At 37.9% G+C, this 23,318-nt stretch overlaps 1 protein-coding gene across 1 annotated transcript in view; it reads left to right on the top strand.

Annotated features, from left to right (window-relative positions):
* CORIN (corin, serine peptidase) overlaps nucleotides 1–23,318 on the top strand; it is a 137,900-nt gene that overhangs the window by 93,643 nt on the left and 20,939 nt on the right. Inside the window, exons 11-16 of the mRNA XM_063135103.1 lie at nucleotides 1,098–1,329; nucleotides 5,625–5,770; nucleotides 7,488–7,595; nucleotides 15,368–15,481; nucleotides 19,121–19,231; nucleotides 20,816–20,945. Of these exons, the coding sequence (XP_062991173.1) occupies nucleotides 1,098–1,329; nucleotides 5,625–5,770; nucleotides 7,488–7,595; nucleotides 15,368–15,481; nucleotides 19,121–19,231; nucleotides 20,816–20,945 (841 nt within the window). The remainder of the gene's footprint in view (nucleotides 1–1,097; nucleotides 1,330–5,624; nucleotides 5,771–7,487; nucleotides 7,596–15,367; nucleotides 15,482–19,120; nucleotides 19,232–20,815; nucleotides 20,946–23,318) is intronic.

Raw genomic sequence — 23,318 nt, 5'->3', positions numbered from 1 at the left:
TTTTTGAATAAAATAAAAGTATGTAGCAAGAATATAAATATATGCCAGGCTTTAGGGCAAGAGTTCCCCAGGTTAAACGAAACAAAACCAGACCAACTCAACTCTCTTCATCTAAAAAGTCAACACATTGAAGAGACAGCCAGACTAAAGGATGCTGGAGCTCACAGCATTTTTTAATAGCTGATCAGTACCAGCAGTGGTCAGGTCATAACCCTACCTTGAGGCAGAATGAAGTAGAAGCAGATTTGGGTTTCTATTACAGGTTAGTAAGTTGTCAGTGATGTATTATTATATTTTTTCCTGTTGGCAGATGCTGTTTATATTTTATTACTCAGGTACAAAAATGTTGTGGGCCGGCACTTGGAATGCCCTGTACAGGGCAGTCTTTGGTAGTTCGTGGTAGCCTGGTGAAAATCAATAGACCAGTGTGACAAGTGGTTAAAAAAGAATGATTTATTTATCACACAGGGTAGTCTCCAGATGATAGCAATGAATTGGCCATATACAGTATTATGAGGCACACTCATAAGAAAACTAGCATAGGAGGCAATAAAAAGAGATGTAAGAGGAACACAGCTTCAAATTTTGGGTGTAAAAAGGAGAAGGGTGAGTCTAGCAATGAAGTCTATAGTTGAGGTCAAAAACCTCTGGAGGGTACTAGGTTGGGGGAGGCTGACTTATTTTGTTAAACTTCAGGGTAGCCAGAATCGAATAGATACTTTCAGGGGGTTGGACTCGATGGCCTTAGAGGCCCCTTCCAACTCTACTATTCTATGATTCTATGAACTAGATGGAACTTCTGGAGGAATCTTGCCCATGATTGTGTTTTCATCAGTTCAGAATAAGAATAAGATAGACTCTTGAATGTGATTATAATTGATAAAGAAATGTATGTATAAACAATTCAAATGTGATTTTTATTTTGCTTCAGTTTGTGTTTTGTACACAGATACACTTTCAGTTTTTTAAAAAGAAATTCCATCTGTGTTTTGACAATTTCTTAATTAAACTGTGATTTACTCTACTGATGATTACTAGTTCATTCTAGAACAATTGTCTCTGTATTTTAAACCATAATTTATTTTTTACTTTGCCAGGTCAGTGTGAACCAATTACACTGGAACTGTGCATGAACCTGCCTTATAATTATACTAATTATCCCAACTACTTGGGCCATCGGACACAGAAAGAAGCCTCCATCAGCTGGGAATCCTCCCTCTTCCCAGCCTTGGTTCAGACTAACTGTTATAAATACCTTATGTTTTTTGCCTGCACAATCTTGGTGCCAAAATGCGACCTTCAAACAAATCATCGTATTCCACCATGCAGGTAATATTTGATGCTACGTACATTATTTTTTAAAAACTGTCTTTCAATGCAACTTTCATTCTGCCTACTGTGCAGTGAAGTGTAGCAATACAATCCATATTGCGTAAACCAAAGTCATTGTGGTTCTTAGGTTTATATTTGGTAGCCTAATTATAGGCCCTCTACCATGGTGCCCATGGGCACCAGTGTACTCACAGAACTTTCCCTGTCCCTCCCATTTTTAATATGTTGTTTTCTTATTTTTACTTTGGGCAGTAACAAAGTAAAGCATTTGGCCTGCAGTCACTCATCTTCTTCACTTTCTTTCCCTCAGAATGCCTCTGAGTATCCTGAAATGAGTGTTTCATGTTGACATCAGCCATTTAGTGAATAGACACCCTCTGTGGCACAGCTATTTTTTGATAGCACCCATTATATTTTCTCAAAATATTCTCAAAATGGAATAAGTAGATTCATATAAGTCTTTCGTCATGAGAGCTAAATACACTTCCCTGTTCAGAGGCAGCACACTTTTGAATACTAGGTGATGGAGTCAGACAAGAGGAGGGTGGCCGTTATCTTCATGTCCTGCTCATGAGCTCTTAGTGGCATCTGGTTAGCCCTTATGAGAATCAGAGTGCTAGGTTAGCTGGTTCTTAGGAAGGCAATTCTTACATCCTTAGTGGTTCTGCGCTCATGACATTTTTCTTGATCCCTTTAATTCTAAATCTTCTCTGATGTAGGCATGGAGTACATCTTCCTGCTTATCTGCTATACTCTACTTTGGGCACTCCAGTAAACATCTTTCAATAAACTGTGGTGTGTGTGTGTGTGTGTGTGTTTGACTTTCTGTTTAGCGGGGGACATTGGCCCTTCCTTACAGAGGTACAAATTAAATGATAATGATAATACAGGTTCCCTGTTGTGACCTGCACATTCCCAGAAATTGGTAGAATAGACAGAGCAAGTCTGCTCCACATTACATCAATGTCAAATTAGCTCTGAATTCTGGAAAACTAGTAGGGAAGCCAAGCCCTTCCTCACCCCTGTAAGATATATGATTACTATTAGGGCTTGTCTATATTGTGAGTGAATTGACTGCTGGTTTGATGTTGAGAAGACATGAATATGGATATCCTTTCCGGAACTAAAACTGGAATTGTGTCCATTGTCCACGTACATCTAGGCTAGCATAAAACAACTGAGTAGTCCCTACCCACAGAATCTTCTTTGAAATATTATTTAACTCTTCATCCTTCTTTGGAATTTGCTGCTCCTATTAGTAAAGTTATGAAGGCTTGAGGGGAGGTAGTAGAAGCCAGAAAACTCGAGGGGAAAAATTACCTCTCCCCTGCTTTTTTCTCAACGTCTTAAACTGAAAAAATGGAATTTTGGGGAGAAACGAGATACACAATTGAAATATGAATTCTTCAGAATGTGTTCCACTTTGTGTTCAAAATTTTTACTTGGTTTCAAATGCGGTTTTGTATTTAGAGCTCTGCCCCCATCTCTGCCTTGTATCTAGCTTCTTGGGCTAGTAACTTTTCAAGTGAAATGAGTGTTTTGGGATTGGCCATGTCCACCATGGCAGCCATTTTATGAGTGAACAAGAATCTCTTGCAAAAATTTCAAATGTGCCCACTGATCCAAAAAGGTTAGGAAATCCTCCTCTAGGTAGAGAAAACTTTATTTAATTTTGTTTTTCTCTTTCCTACTTGCCACATTCCTCTCAAAATGTTTTTATTCATCTCCTGTAATTTCTTCTTCCTTCTTCTTTCACCCCACTTCTACCCATTCCCAATTACCAGTTTATTTCATCCCTCTCACCTGCTGCTTTTACATTCATTTTCTTTTATAATAGTTTCCTTCCCCTTTCTCTTTATTCCGTTATTATTTCTTTCTCTCTCTCTCTCTCTCTCTCTCTCTCTCTCTCTCTCTCTCTCTCTCTCTCTCTCTCTCATATATATATATTATAATATATTACTATGTACTTATTATTATCAATAACAACAACAATAATAAATATTAGCCTTGCTTTCTAACCATCTCACGCTGCATATGCAGTGTGCATGGTGCGGCCATGGCATTGGGCAGTCAAGCAAAGAGGCACTGGACAGTCTACAACTCTGAGACCCACCTGAAAGTTGACTGAGAATCACTGATGTTCCAAACCCACAGTTTATTCCATTTTATTTTAGCAACAATATTGAGCTTCAAGGCTGAGAAGGATTTTTTTTTATCTAGGTCTTCCTGCCTGAAGTCCAACATCAACTGCAGCACTCTGAAATGGTTAGAGCCAATGTTGCTGGTGGCTGTGAATTGCAGCTTTGTTAAGGATCAGATTGGTAGCATCTAGGTTCGGTCACAAGTCCAATTTAAATAATGATTTGAATTTCTTTGGCACTAATAAATGATTCCAGGGGAATCTGCAAGATGCCATGAGACATTATAAAATGCAAATGTGTGTTTTGTCTAGGTCCTAGAATTTGTCACGCACATGTCTGTTTTGCAATTACAAACAGGGGCAAATAATGGTTGAAGTGTTTTAGAGCCTTTAGAGGCACTGATGGTATGTTGTTTCTTATAATAGTACGTTCTGTTTCTGCTACCACATCTTAAATAGATATAATGAACTAAGAAAAGACTCAATAAAGAACCATCAAAAAAATTATGACTACAAAAGGGCTTCCATATGTAGAGACTTTAAAAAGGAAAGGGCTAGTGTCGTAACAAGTGGAACATTAAAAAGTTGAAGGTTAGAAAAGTGATATATATTTAATCTTTTTTTCTTTCTCATCTACATAAAGGTATTTTCAGGTATCTGTAAAGCTGACCTATGCTATACTCTGACACTGTAGGTTGGTGTCAAGGGCTACATTCTCCAAAGGATAATCTCTTGGGGGCTGCATATCAGCAGTGGGAAGGGCCAAAGCCAGTGATGGGCAGAGCCAGAGCCTTTTCTCCTTCTGCTACCCCTTTTCCTGTCACCTTCTTCTCTCTCTCTCTTCTTCCCACCCAGGGCATGTCTACATTGTAGGGTGTAGAGGGAGGGAAGGGGGAGGTTCGTGGACTTACCGGCTTCTGCAATCCTCCCCCAGTGTCTTGATGGCTGCATGACGTCCTGGAAGGATGTCATGGCCACCATTTTTTTCTGAAGAAGGGAGGAGGAGCGGCAAAAAAGGTGTTTTTTTAAACCAAACCCACTCCCCACCCCCCATGGGCATGGACTGCCGCTGTGCAGCTCTGTGCCCATTTTACAGTCCCTGCTACACATGGGGACAATGGGAGGACCCGAGAGCAGTGGTCACATGTATTGTATTATTGCATTTATATCCCGACTTTTTTCCTCCAAGGAACCCAAGGCGGTGTACATAATTCTCCTCCTCCTCCTCTCCATTTTATCCTCACAACAACCACCCTGTGAGGTAGGTTGGGCTGAGAGTCTGTGGCTGGCCCAAAGTCACCCAGTGAGCTTCCATGGCTGAGTGGGGACTAGAACCCGGATCTCCCAACTCCTAGTCCAACACTTTAGCCACTACACCTCACATGGCCCATGCTCTCCACATATCCTAGGGAAAATCCTTGGTCATCCTGGTTGCTCCTGAATCCGCTGTGCGTTATTTGGATGCACAGGGATGATCCAAGGACTATCGCAGGATATAGGGCTGGTGTAGACATGCCCCCAACAGACTTCCAGGGGAGGGACAGATCACTCTTGCCAGAGGTCTTAACTGGTTGCATACAGAGGTCTTTTGAAATTAGGCTGAATGCCCAAGAAATTAGGCCAAGGGTAGTATGTGGCCCTAGGACTGCAAATTGCCCACCCCTGCTGTAGATGCCGATGGGACTATTTTCACTATGCTCAGTACATCATTTATTGTATCATACTACTCTCTATTCTCCATGGAAGATGTAGGATGCTTCTGAACCAGACTGAAATCAATGTGTTTGAAACTGTATAATACTTATGGCCAGCCCCAAAATAGCCCATCTGATGGGTTTTGTTGCAGGGCAGGGAATTAACCAAATTATGTACATAGGAAGTTTCATGTACACTCTTCTCCAAGCATATGGAGCACACCTGTTGATATGTACCATTCTGAGTGATTATATGTCCACTCAGAAATTTTTTAGAATTGAGCTATTGACAGCATAATTAAGATACCATCAAAGATTTTAATATATTTTTCTGCTATGTCAATTAATTTTTTTTCTGTAACCAGTTTTTGTAGGCATTGAGAATGCTTTTTTAGGAGGAGAAGGTTATTCGCTAACATTTCTCTCTCCCTCCCTCCCCTCTACTTTAATCTTTTCAGGGCACTTTGTGAACAGTCCAAGGAACGATGTGAATCTGTTCTTGGAATTGTGGGTTTACAATGGCCAGAAGACACTGATTGCTCTCAGTTCCCAGAAGAAAACTCAGACAACCAAACTTGTCTAACACCTAATGAAGATGTAGAAGGTTATTAATTTTGAGAACTTTTAAACTGGATATGGAATACCTGAGTTGATGTTTAAACCATTACTTGATGTTTAATCTTCCTCCTCCAGTGTTCTGACTGCTGCCTGGATTTTTGACTGCTCTTTCCTTAGCTTAAGCTCATTGGACGGAACCCTGTCTGCTTAACCATCTGCTTGCCAAACTGACCATTCTGTTGCCTAGCTCTCTGTTTGTGCTTGCAAAGAGCCAGGACTCAGCCTAGAGCAGGACATCCAGTCAAATCATAGGTAAAATTAAGTAAGTGAAGGAAACACTTACACATTTGTGAAAGGGGGAAAGAGGAATCTATTTTTAAGTGCCACCTTCTTAATATGAAGATAAAGTTATTGCATTTGAGGATCTAAAATGGTAGCCAGAGTAAAAAGCAACTGCCAGGATAAAACAAAGCCAAATTGCTTTAATATGAACACAGCTTTCTTAAGAGGGAAAATTGTCATGCATATTGTTAATATTATTTAACATAATCAAAACTACTCAAAGAAATAGCCTAATTCAACAGTAAACTAGTTTCCTTTTCTTCACATGTTGAAAGCCTCAGTGAATGTGGGCTATGCAAGAGCATCCTAGTGAATTTGCTGTACAGCAATGTCGACTTGAACAGAATGATCTGGTGGATTATGCCTTATGAGTCAGATCTGTCTGCCATTTACTCTACTTTCCTCAGCACCAACCCAATCTATTATCTGATGCAGGTGGTTCATGTTGCATCTGGGTGGGGCCATCTGTTTTATTCCTATTGCTTCCCTTTCAAGGCAGCAACGCTAAGATGTACATGGTTGAACGTAACCTTTATAGAATGGTGTTTCCACCATTCATTCATTGTCCTAAATGGATTTGGTCCAAGTATGTCTGCCAAATAAGCTCTACCACTACATACCAAGATCCTCAAAAGAGTTGCTGCTCTTCCTGTCCTTTTCTGAAGTTATATTGATAGTAATGAGGAAATGGTCATTCTCCTACTTAGGGAATTCTACCCAGGGAAGCCTGACAAATTAGCTTACTCTCTCTTAAAAAGAAAACAATAAAATTCTTTTTATTTTGGAAGCTACTTGGGATGGGTTAATGTTAGTGTTTAGTTGCTGCTGCTTCTTTTTTTTGCTGTATTGTGATTCTTTGAACCTGATATTTTAAGGATTCAGTATTGTAATCTTAATTTATTTTTGAGATTATGTTTTATTGTGGGTTTTATGTGTATTTATTTTTATATTTTTGTTTATTTTTATGAATGTGTTAGATGCCCTGATGTATTGTTGTACCTATGTCACAGGTTATACATTCCGAATTAAAGATAGATCCAAATATACTTATTCCTCTACAGGGGGATAGTGCATGGTGCTGATTTGCTTACCCTGCCCAACATAATGTCAACAAGGAACCTTCCTTTCAAAATCCCTAGGACAATTTAGCTCTTTCAAATGCTATTCTTCTTTAATTAATCATGTGACAAATGCATGAACACTCCTCTGACATTTTTTTTAAAGGCAGAAAACTTTTTTGAAGAATAGGGAGAGGGGCAAGACTGACAGCATGGCTGTCATTTCAGTTGCAAAACTGAGGGGGAGCTGGGCCTCCCCAATGGCTGAAGGACATATTGTGAGCTCTTTTTGTCTTTTTCATTGCTGTTCACTTGTAATAGCAAAAGCATTCAACTGACTGGATTTTCTAATTTCCCTGGCAGAGTGTTCACCCAGCCACTTCAAATGCCGTTCAGGGAGGTGTGTCTTGGCTTCCAGAAGATGTGATGGACAGGCAGACTGTGAAGATGACAGTGATGAAGACAACTGTGGTAAATAAATTAAACAAGATAATGTATTGACTACAAAGTAGTTGAGTGTCAAGGACAATCAATGGGTGCATTTGAACGTAACCCTAAGCCATGGTTTATGTTAACTATGGTTATATTAACCATGCTTTAGCCACGAATTATCTTGCAGAGTAATCAAAGAATGGGCCTGTTCAGACAACACCCCAAGTCAACACCCTTTTACAGCAAATGGTTAGTGAGTGTGTTTAAAGCATAGTTATGTAGCCACCATGGTTATCAATGGTTCACATGACAAATTAAGCTATAATCTTTAGTTCAAAATGCTTAACCACTGTTGCTTAGTGTGTCATCTGAACAGAATCATTGGCTTGTATTCTCTTTTTCTCATTTGTTTCTCTGCTGCCCATTTTGCCAGCCTTCAGAGTGATTACATTTTCGGGCTGCTCTTGCTGGGCACCTTTGCAACACAACCGAGCCACAGATAAGCCACAGTTTTGGATTGGTTCATGGTTTAAACAAGCCATAATTTGTAAGCCTGAAGACTTTTTTATTCACTCAGTATTTTAACACTTAATTTTAACTTAAATTTAAATTTTACTGTTTTAACTCTGTATTTTAATCTTATAATCAACTTTGCTGTGTGGTTTTATTCTGGTTGCACTTTTTATACTGTATTTCGTAATTGTGTTTTTAACCTGTTGGATGTTTTTTGTGGTTTTAATTTTTGTGAACCGCCCAGAGAGCTTCGGCTATTGGGCGGTGTAAAAATGTAATAAATAAATACATAAGCCAACAACAAATTATGGCTTCTATTTGTAGTTTGTAGCTGGTTAACAAACCATGATTTATTTTTCAAGAATGGGTTCAAACAGATGACAAACCAGATTTCAACAAACTACACCACATCCTTAGCATTATGTGTGAACCTAGCCAATGGTTATTACCCAATTCTATGTTATCTTTCCCCAATTGTAATAATAATGAATTTTTTTAGGCGCAGACAAAACAATGTATGATAGATGTGCAGGAAGAGTAAAAATATATTCCAGATGCTGTTCAACTTAGAAGATTCTGAAAGTGTGAATTTGTGTCCCATCTATCTTTCAAGGAGCACAGTGTAGCATATATGGGGCTTCCAACATTTTATCCCCACAATAGTTCTTGTAAAGCATATTAAGATGAGAGAGTGACTTGGCCAAGGCCACCCAGCTGAGCTATCATCTGAAAGCAGACCTCCCCATTCTAAATTCAATAATCTATGATACAGGGAGGATGGGAAATTTAACTCATTTTCTCTTTTGCCCAGTAGAAATTGAGGCTTATTGGTTTATCCTGTGGGATGAGGGTGAAGATATGTTGGAAAGGTTTAAAATGCTTTCCTCATTTGCTAAAGGCCTAATATGAATCAACACTAGAGATGGGCGAATCTGTCAAGATCAATTTTTGCTCACTTTCTCTTTCCCCACGTTAAGTTTCTTCTGCCCCATTTTTGCATCTGTGGTTTAAAAAATTGTACATACTTTTGTATGCATTTCTCAAAATATACACATTTTTGTACATACTTTTCAAAATATGTCCTCACGTTTCTTGCAGACAATTTCCCAATTAAATAAAGTGTTTTTGTGCATTTTCCCCAATATATATATACACACACACAAATATATATAAGCACACTTTTCCATATCATACACATTTTTGCACACACTTTTCATTGATAAAATCCTGAAAAGTGAAAATAAAGCTGTAAAACCATTCTGGTTTGTGTATAGATTCAGGAAGTGTGAATTTGGTAAGATCACATTAAAATGTGAACCAAATGAATTTTCACCCACCTCTAATCAAGGCCACCTGCAGCCGCTTTTCATTATGAAAAAAACTGCAAGAGATCCAGGTCATGGGTTTTCCATTGTCTCTTGTAGCTTGGCTGTAATTTATGAGAAAACGTCTTCTTATATGACTACTGGGATAAAATTGAGTAGAAAATAAGGATGATGATTTGTGTTTCTTGTTCTACTTTGTTTAAGGAAAAAACTCAAGAACAAATTATTAATTTGTTCATATCAAAAAGTTAATATGTTTTTCCTTCTCTGCAAAATTCTCCCCCCCCTTATACTTATGAAAACAATTAAATAACGTATTTTCCCTGCATTTTCTGCTATGAGACTTTAAGGTATGAAATTCTGTTTGGTACACAAGGTGAATCTATTTAATACTGAATTGCCCTTACTTTCTCTGTGTGTCCAAGCAAGTGCTTGTAGTGATCAACAGAATTCTTATCAGCGTCTATAAATATAGGAGACTGCATCTGCTAGAAAATTACAGCTGTCAGAGTGACATTTCTTTGACCACAGTTAATGTTGTTACTGAAAAACAAACCAATGCTTTTAGGGTTCTAGAAAGCTGCTCTGCCCTCATTCACATTCTTTCTTTTTTAAAAAAATTAGAGGACAAGGATCAAAGGTCTTTGGAGCCTTATTTGTGTAGCTGACATTGTGTTAGATGGGTACGGTCTAGAGAAAAGCCAGTGCACTAAAATACCCTTGAAATTAAGTGTCTTTGCTTTCAAGGGGATTTTAGCGCGCTGACTTTTCTCCAGAATGCAATTTTACGCACATCTGTTCAGACTTACTCCCAGGAAACTGTGAATAGAATTGTAGCCTTAAGCATTTAATTGCAAAGTGGGAAACTCACTGCACTCTTTTGACTCATATTAAGCCAGTTAACAGTGTATCGTGAATAGTGCGGCCCTGTTTAAAAGGGTCATTCACTACTAGAGAATTGTCATAAAACTAATTTTACATATCTCTCTCAGTAAGTCTGATCTGAACTTGAGGTGGGTTCACTTTACACAACTTCCTCAAGCAACAAATATGGAAGGTAAGAATTTTGGACGCACAGTAGAGGCTGTTAGGGATTACTGCAGCTTGGCATGACCAGTATCCAAATGAGCACTGCAAAATACCAGAATCCACTAGAATCTGTAGGTCCATTCTAATAACTTAGGTGATTCCATGGAACTCTTTGGATGAGTTCTGCCCGTGTGTTACCGTAATATGTACTACATCACACATTGTTTTTGATGACTTTATTATGTTGTTTACTTTATTGTATTGTCACCCATTCTCTTCCCTTAGAATAAGATGTATTAGAAATTAAAATGTAAGCGTGTCAGCCAACTTTCTACCTGTTACAGACTGAATTTAGGATTTAGTATTATCCAGAGAAATCTTAGTTGCAAGCAACTTTTCTGCCATTGCCGATTAGTGGGCTGCTTTTGGTCCAAAACTCCCTGTCAGAGATGAGATCCTATAGGCAGAATAATTATTATAATTATCATATGATTGCCATTTCTTAGGAATTGTCATAAAAAGCCTGGAAAATATGACTCAAGGAGCAAAATGGCACATCTGAGTAGTAGACTACATATATATTTATATTTATCCATATATTTATTAAAGATTAAGACTAACAACAGAGGTTTTAGTAAGAATTGTAGATTTGTAGTCTTGTTCCTAGGCCCATTGTAGTTTTCTTACATATTGCATACCACATTCATTTTTTTACGTTCCGTTAAATAAATCACATTAGTAGAAGTGCATGTTACTGATTGACTAATCCAATGTAACTGTGCTCTTAAATTAAGTCATTTCTTGAAGGTAACTTCGGGTAATGCAATGGGCTGATTTACATTGATGTGATCCTGGATTGCAAGTATCTTGTTTAAGTGTTGCTTTAGTCAGAAATTAATGTAAATTTGGTGGTTTTCTGAATGTGATGCACGGTGATAAAAATTAATGGCTAAATGAGTGCAATATGATATATTAGAGTAACTGTGTTTCATAATCTAGTGGTACTTAGAGGCAGCAGGATGATAGCCCACAACAAATGGAATACAATTTTATTTCAAAGAGTTAGTATTTGTTTTATAAAGAAGAATATCTTTGGATATTACTTATTCTCGATTGATATTGTAGTCAATAATGTGACTATGATATCTGCATTGTTGGAAATATTCCTTAAATTCATTGCATCTTTTTAGGATGTTTTCTTTATTATTGAAAATGTGTTTTATCCTAAGAGCCAAACTCTATATAATGTTCTTCGATGGTATGGATGACATGACTTTTAGTTAAGGGACAGATGGAAGTTCTGCCAATAGTTTCTTTTGCAAGTGGGTATCAACTTTGCCAGGTAGGTTAAGACTCCAGTACTGGGTTCATTAGAGGTTGTGGAATTTAAAAAAAAAGATGTTAAGACTGAGAGGCTGTATTTGTGAGGTATGTTAGTGGATAAAGAACTTCAATTCAGTTGATTTTATTGTATATAATCATAGGTTCTTACAATTTTGCCACATCAACAACAGAAGAGAGACAATCACAGAAAAATGATTGAACAAGCCACTCAAATCAGTTCATTATGTGCACAGTCTACTGGAGCAGTTTTAAGGACCCTTGGTCTAACTTTTTAGCAGCCACTGCAAAAAAAAGGCTACTTGATTAGTTACATAAGGATCAGTATCTATAAGCGTTTCCACATCTGCTCAGCCAAAGCCAGACATTCCTCTCAGTAAAGGTGTGCAAAAAAATATTTTCCTGGGACTGGCATATAGTTCGCAATACACACACAACACACACACATTTTATAATATCCCCTACTTGTGGAATTCTACAGATACAAAGCCATTGGGATGTAGGAACATTTGTATACCTCCTATCCAAGGTATGCTGAAGGCATAGTCCGGAAGCGTAATTCCATAAATGCCTTCCTTAGCTATGAGTGAGTCAAGGAATTAAGTTAATTAGAGAGAAATCGCTCACCCTTGTAAAGATTGTACCATCTGCTAAATCCTGTTGCAGAACAGTTCCAGCATCATGTGAGTAGAAACCATCTCTAAATTTAACCTTACACTGAAAGGAAGCCAATGAAAGAAAAAGTTGGGCCAGTTTTTCAAAACAATAAGATATCCAACCAGTTTTTCAAAGCAAGAACATCCTGTTCTTCTACTCTAGATAACACAGTTTAGTCAAATAGTGTTCAGGCATGTTAACCAGTCTTTTCACATACAAATAAATAAATAGCCTTGTTCACTCTAACAGACATTGATGGTAGTTCCACTTCAGCACGAAGAACAGTATCCCTATTGTCCAGTAAGTTTTCATACAGGAATTTATGGATTATGTTGCCAGTTTTTTTATTTAGATCAGCTGTGATATCATGATCAAGAAATTTGTATATAGTGGTGTCATTTAGTTATTTCAGACCATCATAGATATTATCACAACAACAGCTCATCTTTAATCAGCTGGTTTTATGACTATGTCCTTTTTAATCCGAAGTTGGTTGAAGAACTCTATTCCTTTAGCACAAAACATATTTTGAAATTACTCTCTAACTAGTTTATCTGTCTTACTTATATATTTTAACTGACTGCACCCATAGTGGTGGATTTTTTTAACTATTTTTTTTTTACTATTGTGCCACTTTATACCACCCCCTCCCCTGCTTATTTCACATGATTACTAATGATCTGCTTAAGCAAAGCAGCTCAATCCTGAAATGAACTGCTTTAAAAAAAACCAATCTGTGTACAAACTGTAGAAAGATAAATATTTTATAGTACTGTGCTATGCCTTAATTTCCTCCATATGACAAACTAAGAATTTAATACCAAGGGAGTGGCACAGTTATACAAGAGTTCATCTTGAATTTATTATGAAACCAGTCCAGCTGAGTAAAGACACTTGGAGGAGACTGAGGCAGTGTTCAATGAATAATGATGAACCTCCGGAAAGGTGCATGTCATTGTCGGAAAGCTGACATGTTCCCAATTTTACTGTGTACGTTGTTCCATCCTTATCTGTTGCTTCAATTTTCTATGTTATTTCCTCCTATCCTTTCTTTTTCTCTCTTTAAATTTGTATTTAAAACATTCTAGATGTTCTGTTAAAAATAGAGAGAACGATTGGCTTATTCATATGAAATCAGGTCTTATTTATTTCAGTGGGAGAATTAAACACATGCACAACTCTTCCACTGAAATCAGTAAGAATTGTTTAACTTTGGCTAGACAGTGCCCAGAGTTTCCACAAAATTCTATGGCAAACAAGGATTTTTTTGGTGTATAGGGTTTTGAAAATTAAAAGCACCCAATGGAATGGATGTTTGTACATAAGCATTCTTATATTTTAAATCAAGTATCACAGATTTGAAAAGCTGCATTGACCTGTGCGTTTAGTTTGGGATTCACTGTAGGATTTATTGCAGGAAGTAGCGTAAGCTGTTCGACAGTGGTACCTTAGCAGCTGTCTTGACGTCTTCTTTGCCCCAGGGTGGCTCTAAACCTGTGCAGTGTCGCTTAGATGACACAGTGGAAGATTCAAAGCCAAATCAGGACAAAGAGCCAAAACATCCGTGGCTGAAAGGTCGGGAATTACCCCGACTTTTTCAGCCAGAGCAAGGGCAGTGCAGCTCTTCCACTGGTCTGTCTTTGCTCAGGAGCCACTCAGGAGGTGTTCCTGGTGGATGGAAACCCCTAATTGGTCTCTGTCCACCTGGGCAGGGGTCCATCGGAATGGATGCCAGAACGCCCCACTCTGCCTTGCCGTGGAAAGGAGATTATTTTGTTTCCCCAAGCTGTTGCCACCTCTGCCTCCTAAAACAAATTATTTCCTACCCTCTGAGCTGCCTCCTCCTAAAATATTTTCTCCCCCCTGAGCTGTCTCCTTCTCCTGCTAAAATATTTTCTCCCCCAAATGCCTCCTCCTCCTCCTCCTCCTCCTCCTCCCCCTAGTCTCAGGGAGGGATGGGGAGGGGATAGATGACAGCCATAAAATTCACGCTTGCTCCTTGCTGTGGGGTTTTTCTGGCGCAACCCTGCTGGAGCGGAAGTGTGAGATTTTGGCTGAACACGGTGCAAGCTTGGCACCATAAAGTTAGCTCCTTATTCTGATAATTTTCAGAGTATTTTTAACTACTTTAGGAAATTCTTATACTATGTGAATGCTATGGGAAATGCCTTCCTCAGGAACCTGCAGAAACTTTACAGAAATTCTGTGAGATAATTGTGTTTGTGGTAGACGTGTGGCGGTAGGAAAAATTGTATTTATGGCACTTTCCTCTGCCATAATTTATGGCACCAGCTAGAAGAGAAAATTAGTGAATTCAATTTGGACTAAGACTGGATCCAATTCATTATCAATATTAAAGTGAGCCAAAACACTGAATTTGCTAGTTGTTTTATGGAGAGTCCCCAAACCTGTCATTTCATGGAGAGCTTCCAACTCCTGTGGTCCTCCTGTGCACACTTACCAAGGGATAAAATTCATTGAACACACTAGGACTTACTTCTGAGTAAACATGCATAGGCCACACTAGGACTTACTTCTGAGTGAACATGCATAGGCCACACTAGGACTTACTTCTGAGTAAACATGCTCAATATGTTTTTTTTTTCAGGTCTGTATTTGGTTAATAATGTTTATTAACCAAATAATGTTTATTAATAATGTTTATTAACATGTTTAAACATATTTGAATACCTGCTTTTTAATTTTATTTAAGCACATTCCTGAACCTCATTACTGATACTAGTGCTATCATAAGTAAGTTTATGATACATGTATAAACAAGAATAGATAATTCAGTTCAAAGCTCAGTAGGGATATACAGTATATTTAATGTCTTTGTATTCTAGCAATCTTTCTGTTTCTCATGTGTTGTGCGATTCTTAATAAGACACTCTGATTTGTCATTGAAGTGGCATATTTCTAATGCCTTTTATTTCTTGCCTTTAGGTTGCAAAGAAAGAGGTCTTTGGGAATGTCCATCAAGCAAACTGTGTATCAAACATACAATGATATGTGATGGTTTTCCGGACTGTCTTGACAATATGGATGAAACAAATTGCTGTAAGTGCTTTATACCACAATGCCTGAATTGCATCCTTATGCAGCCAATCTAGAAGCTAACATTAAGAGGGACAAGGACACATATCCCCCTTCTTGGCAAAATATTTGCATTTTATTATTCTGCTCCTTTCACTTTCCTCTTTTGTATTAGGTATCCTTCTACCTTCACTTGTCTATGCTCTGTTTTCTTCCTTTCCTCCCTTTCTGTCCCTTATAATGACTTATTTTGTCTGGATGTTCCTGTCCCGTTCTCATCCTTGTTCCCTTCCTCTTTTTTCTTTCACTGGTGTTTTTCTCTCTGTGTCCTGATATTCCCTTTCACGTTATACTTTCGTCTGAATATCAATTACTGCTGATAGATTTTCTGTTCCTCTTGTCATTCTTTGTTTACTTTCTCCCCATGATATGAGGGCATGAAGATATATTCAAGCCTTTCTCTAACAGTGAGAGCTAGAACTTTGCTTTTATCTTCTTATTTTTTTTTAAAAAAAGGCAGAAAAATGAAAGGAGAGTCCTGTAGATGTTGAATTTTATACCAGTCTATGCATGAATCAAAGCCAATGGATACACCTTTGGGAAATACCCATTCATTCTGTGTTCTATTAGGATATGGGATGTCAACCATTCATTGCACCTGTATAGTGGTTCCAAACAGCATTCAGGTTCCTCTTTATTTTCTGACAAATCACCTATTGTTGTTAGTTCTACTTGACATACTCAACAGGTTAGTAGGCTAGAAAGAGAAGGAGAATTCTCCTCCTTTTCTTTTTCTTTAAAATAAATATAAAAATTCTATTTAAAATATTTTCTATTTTGTACAATAGATTAATGCATTCTGGGTGACTGTTTAAAACCATGACTTATTTATTTATTACATTTATATACTGCCCCATAGCCAAAGCTCTCTGGGCAGTTTACAAAAGTTAAAAACAATGGACATTAAAAACAAATATACAGAATCTCAAGCAGAATGCACATTACATACTGGGAAATGTAGCATCACTGATAATCCAGGAGAAAATACACTAATATAAGCATGATAATCAAATTATGGCTGCCAAGTACGCGCCAGTCCTGTGTTTACACTGGGAGCCACAGTGGGCATATTAAATAAATAATTGAGTTTCTAGAATAGACAGAATGGTTTTTGACAGGAAGCCCCACGTTTTACTGAGGGTTATGGAAGAAGCAGAGCAGTTCAGCAGCAGAAGCATGGATGACACGATGCATTACCAGTCTTAACAAAACAAACCAAACCTGCAAGTGGTCATGGCATTGTACAAACACGGACGAAGCAGGAAACCAGTTTTGAAGTTGAAACCTCCAGGTTCTGAGTCAACAACGTATTAAGCCTCTGAAGCAGCAACTTATTATGCCTCTGAATTCTACTTACTGGGTGGGCAAACAGTAGGTGTGGGGGGTATTGCCTCCAAGCCCATTTGACGGTCTTCCAGGAAGCTTTGCTTTGGCCACTGATGGGAACAGGATGCTACACTACAGGAAACGTTGGTCTGATTCATCAGAGCACTTCTTAGTTTCTTATAATAAATTTATGTACATTTATTCCATCTGTGTAATTTATACCAGTTGCAGAACTTGTTTTTTCAAGTTACAAAATTGGGCGTTTTAGAAAAGAATAATCCGTTCTGTTTTTAAGTAGGTGCAATCCAATACACTGATATTTTACAGGCAGTGATCTAGTACTTCTGGGCCCAACCCATAATGAGTGGAGACACTCATTTCTGGAAGGAGGCCGGGAGCTCCACCAACTTGCCTCCTTCCAGAAAAGAGCATTTCTACTCATTTCAGGACTTCCTTTAGGAAGTGTTATATCTCACTTCTGTAAGCAGTGGGTCCCACTTGCTCAATGGAATTGGTAGAACCACAGGAATTGGCAGGAAGGGAATTGGCGGAGAGGAAAGTAATCGGTGGGGTTGTAAGTGCCCCCTTGGATTCCATGATAAGTACACTGACGTATTTTGCAATAGAAGTCAGCTCGTTATAAGTTGAATGTACATTCTAGTTAATGTATCTTTTTCATTCTATTTACTGATACCAGAAATTATTTACAATAGTAGGTGCTAAATTCCGTTTAAGCAGCAATTATGAAACTAACATAGATCTATTTTCTAAATATAATTCTTGGTTCTTTTGCTTCCGTAGGAGACAGTTCTCTAAAATAAGCTTGAGGGGTCATTCCGCATGCTTTTGATATTTATTTCTTTTGCACTCATCTATGATGCTGTTCCAAAGCCTTTCTTCAAATTGTCATTTTGTTTTGAATTTATTTTTTTAATTTTATTTTGGTTTTGGTTTCTGTCTCCCCACCCATGTTTTTATGTGTCGTTTAAAGCATCCTTATTTCATGCATTTACAATGCCTTTTTTGTGGGTTATTTGATGAACTGCATGCTAGCATTTAAAGAAGATCTGGTCAGTCTATTTGGCCTAGAAGCTTCAGGAAGAATTCAGATGAAAGAGGAAGATTATGCAACATTTTCCTTTCCTTTCCTTATGTTCAGTTTACTTATTTTTTGAAAGATTTGGATTCCACAATGTTGGAACCATAGCCGTGAAGATGTACATAAGATAATAGAGAACTGTTTATTCCTTTCCATGAGAAATCCTAGAGGGGAATCAGATGAATAATTTAAGCAGCATGAGAACATAAGAGAAGCTATGCTGGATCAGACCAAAGGTCCATCTAGTCCAGCATTCTGTTCAGACAGTGGCCAACCAGCTGTTGACCAAGTTTAGTGAGCGATGCAATGTGGGGATCCTCTATTGAACTCTATTGTCTGAAGGTGAACAACACTTCTTGGACGGCACAGCTTACACATTTTGGGCAACCGACAATAGATTAATTTGCAGTGACCAAAGAACTTACTCATTAGAATTAATACCTTTTGTTTATGCAGTCATGAGGTTCACAAAGGATTTTTAGCTATATAATATCTCTTTCTTTGAATCACTGTCAGATATTTATTTATTTATTTATTTATTTATTATTTAATCAATGTATATACCACTTACCATATCTAAAAATATTTCAGTGGTTTATGGTATGAGTTCACTGAATTTTTAACTTCCATTTATCTCTGCAAACCTAGAACATGCATGTTCTGTTATGTATCTCAGGTATTGAAACCCACCAATCTCAATGCGGGCCATGAGGCATATATGATGGCCCAACAGGGGTTCAGTAAACCTCTGTTTTTCTGCCTTCTTAGAATTGCAATATCAACATGGAAAGCCACCATATATGGTTGTTGGGCTGCATTCAGTTTGGGACGCAAGTATTATAGAGTCAAAAAGACTCTACATATTGAGAGGCTCTTGTTCCTACTTGCATCATATTTGGACCAGCCCCTTGATCAGGTAAACGAACCAGAAATTGAAACAACTCTGGGCATTGTTAAACAGGGCTTGATGTTTATGTGAGAATTCACCTAAGAGTTCACCACTAAGTAAGGAAATTCAATCATCATAATCGGTTATCACTCTTCTATTCAGAAATCACATCATTCTCATTTCTGCAAAGAAGCTATATCTTCTTCAGGATGTATTGTTTATTTTTGTCAGTACATTGTCTTTTCATTCTTAAAGACTGTATTCTCCCAATTTGCTTTTTTCATGGCAGCATTTTGCAAAAAGGATGAGATTACATGTGCCAATCATGATTGTGTGCCTCGTAAATGGTGGTGTGATGGGCAGATAGACTGTGCTGACAAATCAGATGAATGGAACTGCGGTAAGTTTTAGCATCTGCATAATTATAAAAAACAGAGAAACACTTTCAACCGTGCTTGAGGTAATTGGCTGATTCTGGAAATGAGCAAAGAAAGGTATGATAGTCCTGTAAGGTAGGCCTTTACTTCTTTGCTCCTTTATAGATGGAAAGCTAAACTGAGAAACACAGTCCTTAGGAAAACCATTAAATGGATCCATCATGGCTGTGAAGGGATTAGTATCCAGATGGATGGAACTAGTGAACACAAGGACATGGATACATTCCCCTCTTAATGCATAAGTCTAAAAAAGTATAATGCATATACTTTTATATATGTACCACTGAAGTTAATTCTCATAGTGGGGCTCTTAGAGTAAAAAACAAAACAAGACCAAAAATATAAATTTCACTCAGGGTAAAGCAATATTGAAGTGGGTAGTGCCATGGTCCACATTTCCTTTCTTCAGAAGTGAATAGTTGGATCCATTTTACCTAGAATAGTATTGAAACCAACGTATTTCCCTGCATGAAGCCCCTGCTATAATCTGGTGCTGAACAAATTATTTTCAATAAAAGATAGAAATCCATCTAGTGGTTTATTGAAAACAAATAAATGAGCTATTCTTGTACTACAATGGGAATGAACTTTAGTGACCTTTACAATAAATGACTGATGGAGGAAACTTCTGCCAGAAGAATGATATATTCTAATATATGTAAAGTGTAACAGTTTTAGATTCCTATCCTTGTCCATTACTGGAGACAAGTGGCATGCATTTTGATACAGTAGTTTCCAGAGATGGAAACCAGTTGTTCTTCAGGAATGGCTCTTTGTGTGTTCCATAGCCATACACATGTGACTCACTGTGGAGTGCTTAGTTTTGCAGTTTTCTTTTTCAGTCACTATATATATTATGGATCAGGAACAGAACTAATGTGATGGCTTCACAGAACAATTTATTCCTGGGACATTTAAGAATCATAAATATAGATCTAGTAATTTTAAAATCTGGAATGTTGTCATAGATATGTGGCATAAAATATGTTGTCAGAATATCTCTCTGATTTCAATCAATTACTTTAGCATTAAAACAGTAGTCAACGTGAACATGGATGGACCCATCTTGAGTTCAGTTTTCTTTGTGTTCATGAAGATATATAAGAGGACCCATCCTGGGTAATTATTAACCATACTGTAAGACATACATTTTTAATGCAAGCCTAGCAGTCAGGGACTGGACTGGAACTCCAATTCAATGTCCATGTCTGTCTTTTAGACTCTTTTTGGGACCCCTTCCAACCAACACAGACATCTTAGATATGGGCAAATTAAACTTTTTCTTCTGTTCTGCAGGTCAAGCTACCCCAATGTTAGGGAGTTCATATCGGGATAGCTTAATAATCTGTATTGGCTCAGTGTAAGAAACTATGTCATCATATGTTGATGTCTTATAAAATGGTTGACTGTATTCACCCTCAATGCTTTTCAGTGCTCACACATTGGTAAACCAGTCTTCAAGAAATCAAGTGATATGCATCCACTTTTAAGCCAGTCTTTAGTCTCTTATTGACATACTAAAGGTACATTTCGCTTTTTCTTCACAGTGGTCCTGTCTGAAAACAGGAGCTCCTTGATGTTCCTGACTGTTCACAGGTCAGCTACCGATTACCACATATGTGCTGATGAATGGGAAGAAAATTTAAGCCATTTGGCGTGCAAACAAATGGGTTTAGGGTAAGGTCAGTAGTTTGTAGCATTGATAAAATTTTCTGACTGTGACTATGATGTAACCCTTGGGTCGGTACCCAGGGCCGGGTTCTATGTCTAGGGGTTGTTTGTTTTTCCCTTAAGGTTAGCTCAGGCTCAAGTCCCCACCCAGGAAACCTGGGACACCAATTTAGAGATGTCTGAGTAGCAACCTCACCCACACACCTGAGGTATAAGTATTGGTATTTATTCAGTTTAACAACAAGCAGCAAAAATAGAACATGGGAAACAACCTTTTGATTAACACATTTCCCTCCCAAGGTCTAGGTAGGCCGATGGAAGCCTGTGTCCTTTAGCCTTATTCACAAGCCCAGGAGACAGTGAATGAATAGGGATCCTCCAGGCATGCAATAAGGTGGATGGTAGGTGGCAGCAACCGGAACTGGGGTGCGTTGCAAAAAGAGCTGATTCAGCAGGCCCAAACCAGGAACCACCTCCAACACTAACAATGTCAAAGTTCAGCTCCTCCTTCTGCAGCAAGAGACTGTTGCATGCACAACACTGTATGCAAATGAGCTCCTTCGTGTTAGGGCATGTTTTCCCTGCTCCCCCCACCGGGTGGTGTGTACTCATTTCTCTACTGCTTTACAATGAGTTTGGATAGAATAGATTGAATCTGCGACATTTTCTCAATCTGCAAACATGATATCCCCTTGGCTTGCTGACTCTCTGATGTTCAGTAATTTGTGGGGGTCTTTTGTTCACCACATTAACAGAGCCACTGGGGAAAGTACTATTCCTGGTGGCTATGCCCATTTAGCAAATAATGTGTTTCCTGTGAAATAGACAGTTAAATTTTTCTTCCTTTAACTTCAGTATACTAGAGTAGATAAGCCACTTCTTATGGTGCCATTTGTTGTCTTGTGTTCCTTTGCATAATTAATCATGGTTATCACTTTTTAGAACTGAGAATCTGAGAGTCTGGAATTGTCTTTCAACGGGTTAGTGTTTTTCTCAAAGTGTTCAATAAATGTAGTCAAGCAAAGATCTTTCCTCAAAGAAGGATTTAAGAGGATTTCAAAATCTAAACAAATATTAAAATGAAATTGAACAAGAAAAATATAAATATTTCAGATATGAATACTGACTGACATTTGCTGTTCAAAGGGCAATTAACTTACCATCCCTATAGTGGTGAAGTGTTGAACTCCCATTGCAGATTATACCATAGTATACAGTCAAATAAGTGTTGCATAGGAGTTAGGGTTTATTCAGGCAGGGGCCTCTCATATGTCTCTTTCAAGTCTACAATGTTCATCTGGGAGCAAAAGGAAGCTCCCTTTGTCCCAGGACACAGGACAGTCATGAATATGGGTAGCCAGTTGTATGAGCTGCATTGCCTATTGTTCGTGTGGAATGGTAAGACCATGGTATTCTGAAGGAATCTACCATAATGTCTAGACAAGCCTCAAGTACTTTTTTGCTTAGAAAATCAGAAAAAAGCACCTTAATAATTAGTCTAAATTTGATTATATGACAAATCTAGTATCCTTAAGAACTGTTTATTATGGTACATATGATACTGGAACACTCCCTTCATCTCACCCCACCATTTTGCCAATCTAAATTTTACTAATTTTATTTATAATAACTGTATACTGTTTTTCCACATGGGACATAAAACAGTATAATTCGCTAAAAGGAATCCTAGAAACAGCAGTACTGAACAAGAAAACCCATAACACAGCACCAAAACCCCAAACAACATATATTGTCAGCAAAAGTAATCTAAATATCCTCTCAAAGCTGGAGGGGAAAAAGCATTTTTATTAGCTTCTTAAAAATATAAAGCAATGCAGCTTAATAAACTTCTCTGAAGGGTGCATTTTTCAATATCGGCATCTGTTCCAAACAATCACTGATCTTACCATATGCACAAAACTCGTAATGCCTCTTCAGAATACCCGAATAATTGGGGAAGCACAATTATTGAAATGTTCTTTCATCTTCATGACACAATTCTTTTCAAAGAGTCCCAGACAGATGTTTGGCCCACCAAATGTATTCTCTGCCATTCTCCTCCCCTGCCCCCCATTTTGGAAGTATTCTGCAATGGAAGATATACTAACAGGGTTTCTGCACACACATCTATTCATGATTGCCTGTCTCTCTCACACAGCCACAAAAGCAGAAGTCTTTGGAAAGTTTGGTCTCTGGTTTCATTATATTCAGTTCATTCATTGCTTACCTGCTTTTCCTTAAGATTAAACTCAGGGCTCCTTACAGTATTAAAAATCATCAAAATGCATCAAATTTGATTATAATTGCAAGCAACTACTATTCAACTATATATGTATGTGTGTGTGTGTATATATATATATATATATATATATAGAGAGA

Source organism: Elgaria multicarinata, chromosome 10 (assembly GCF_023053635.1).
Source record: "Elgaria multicarinata webbii isolate HBS135686 ecotype San Diego chromosome 10, rElgMul1.1.pri, whole genome shotgun sequence".
Classification (NCBI taxonomy): Eukaryota; Metazoa; Chordata; class Lepidosauria; order Squamata; family Anguidae; genus Elgaria; species Elgaria multicarinata.
Note: the sequence above shows the minus strand (reverse complement) of the source record. Positions and strands in the feature narration are given on the sequence as shown.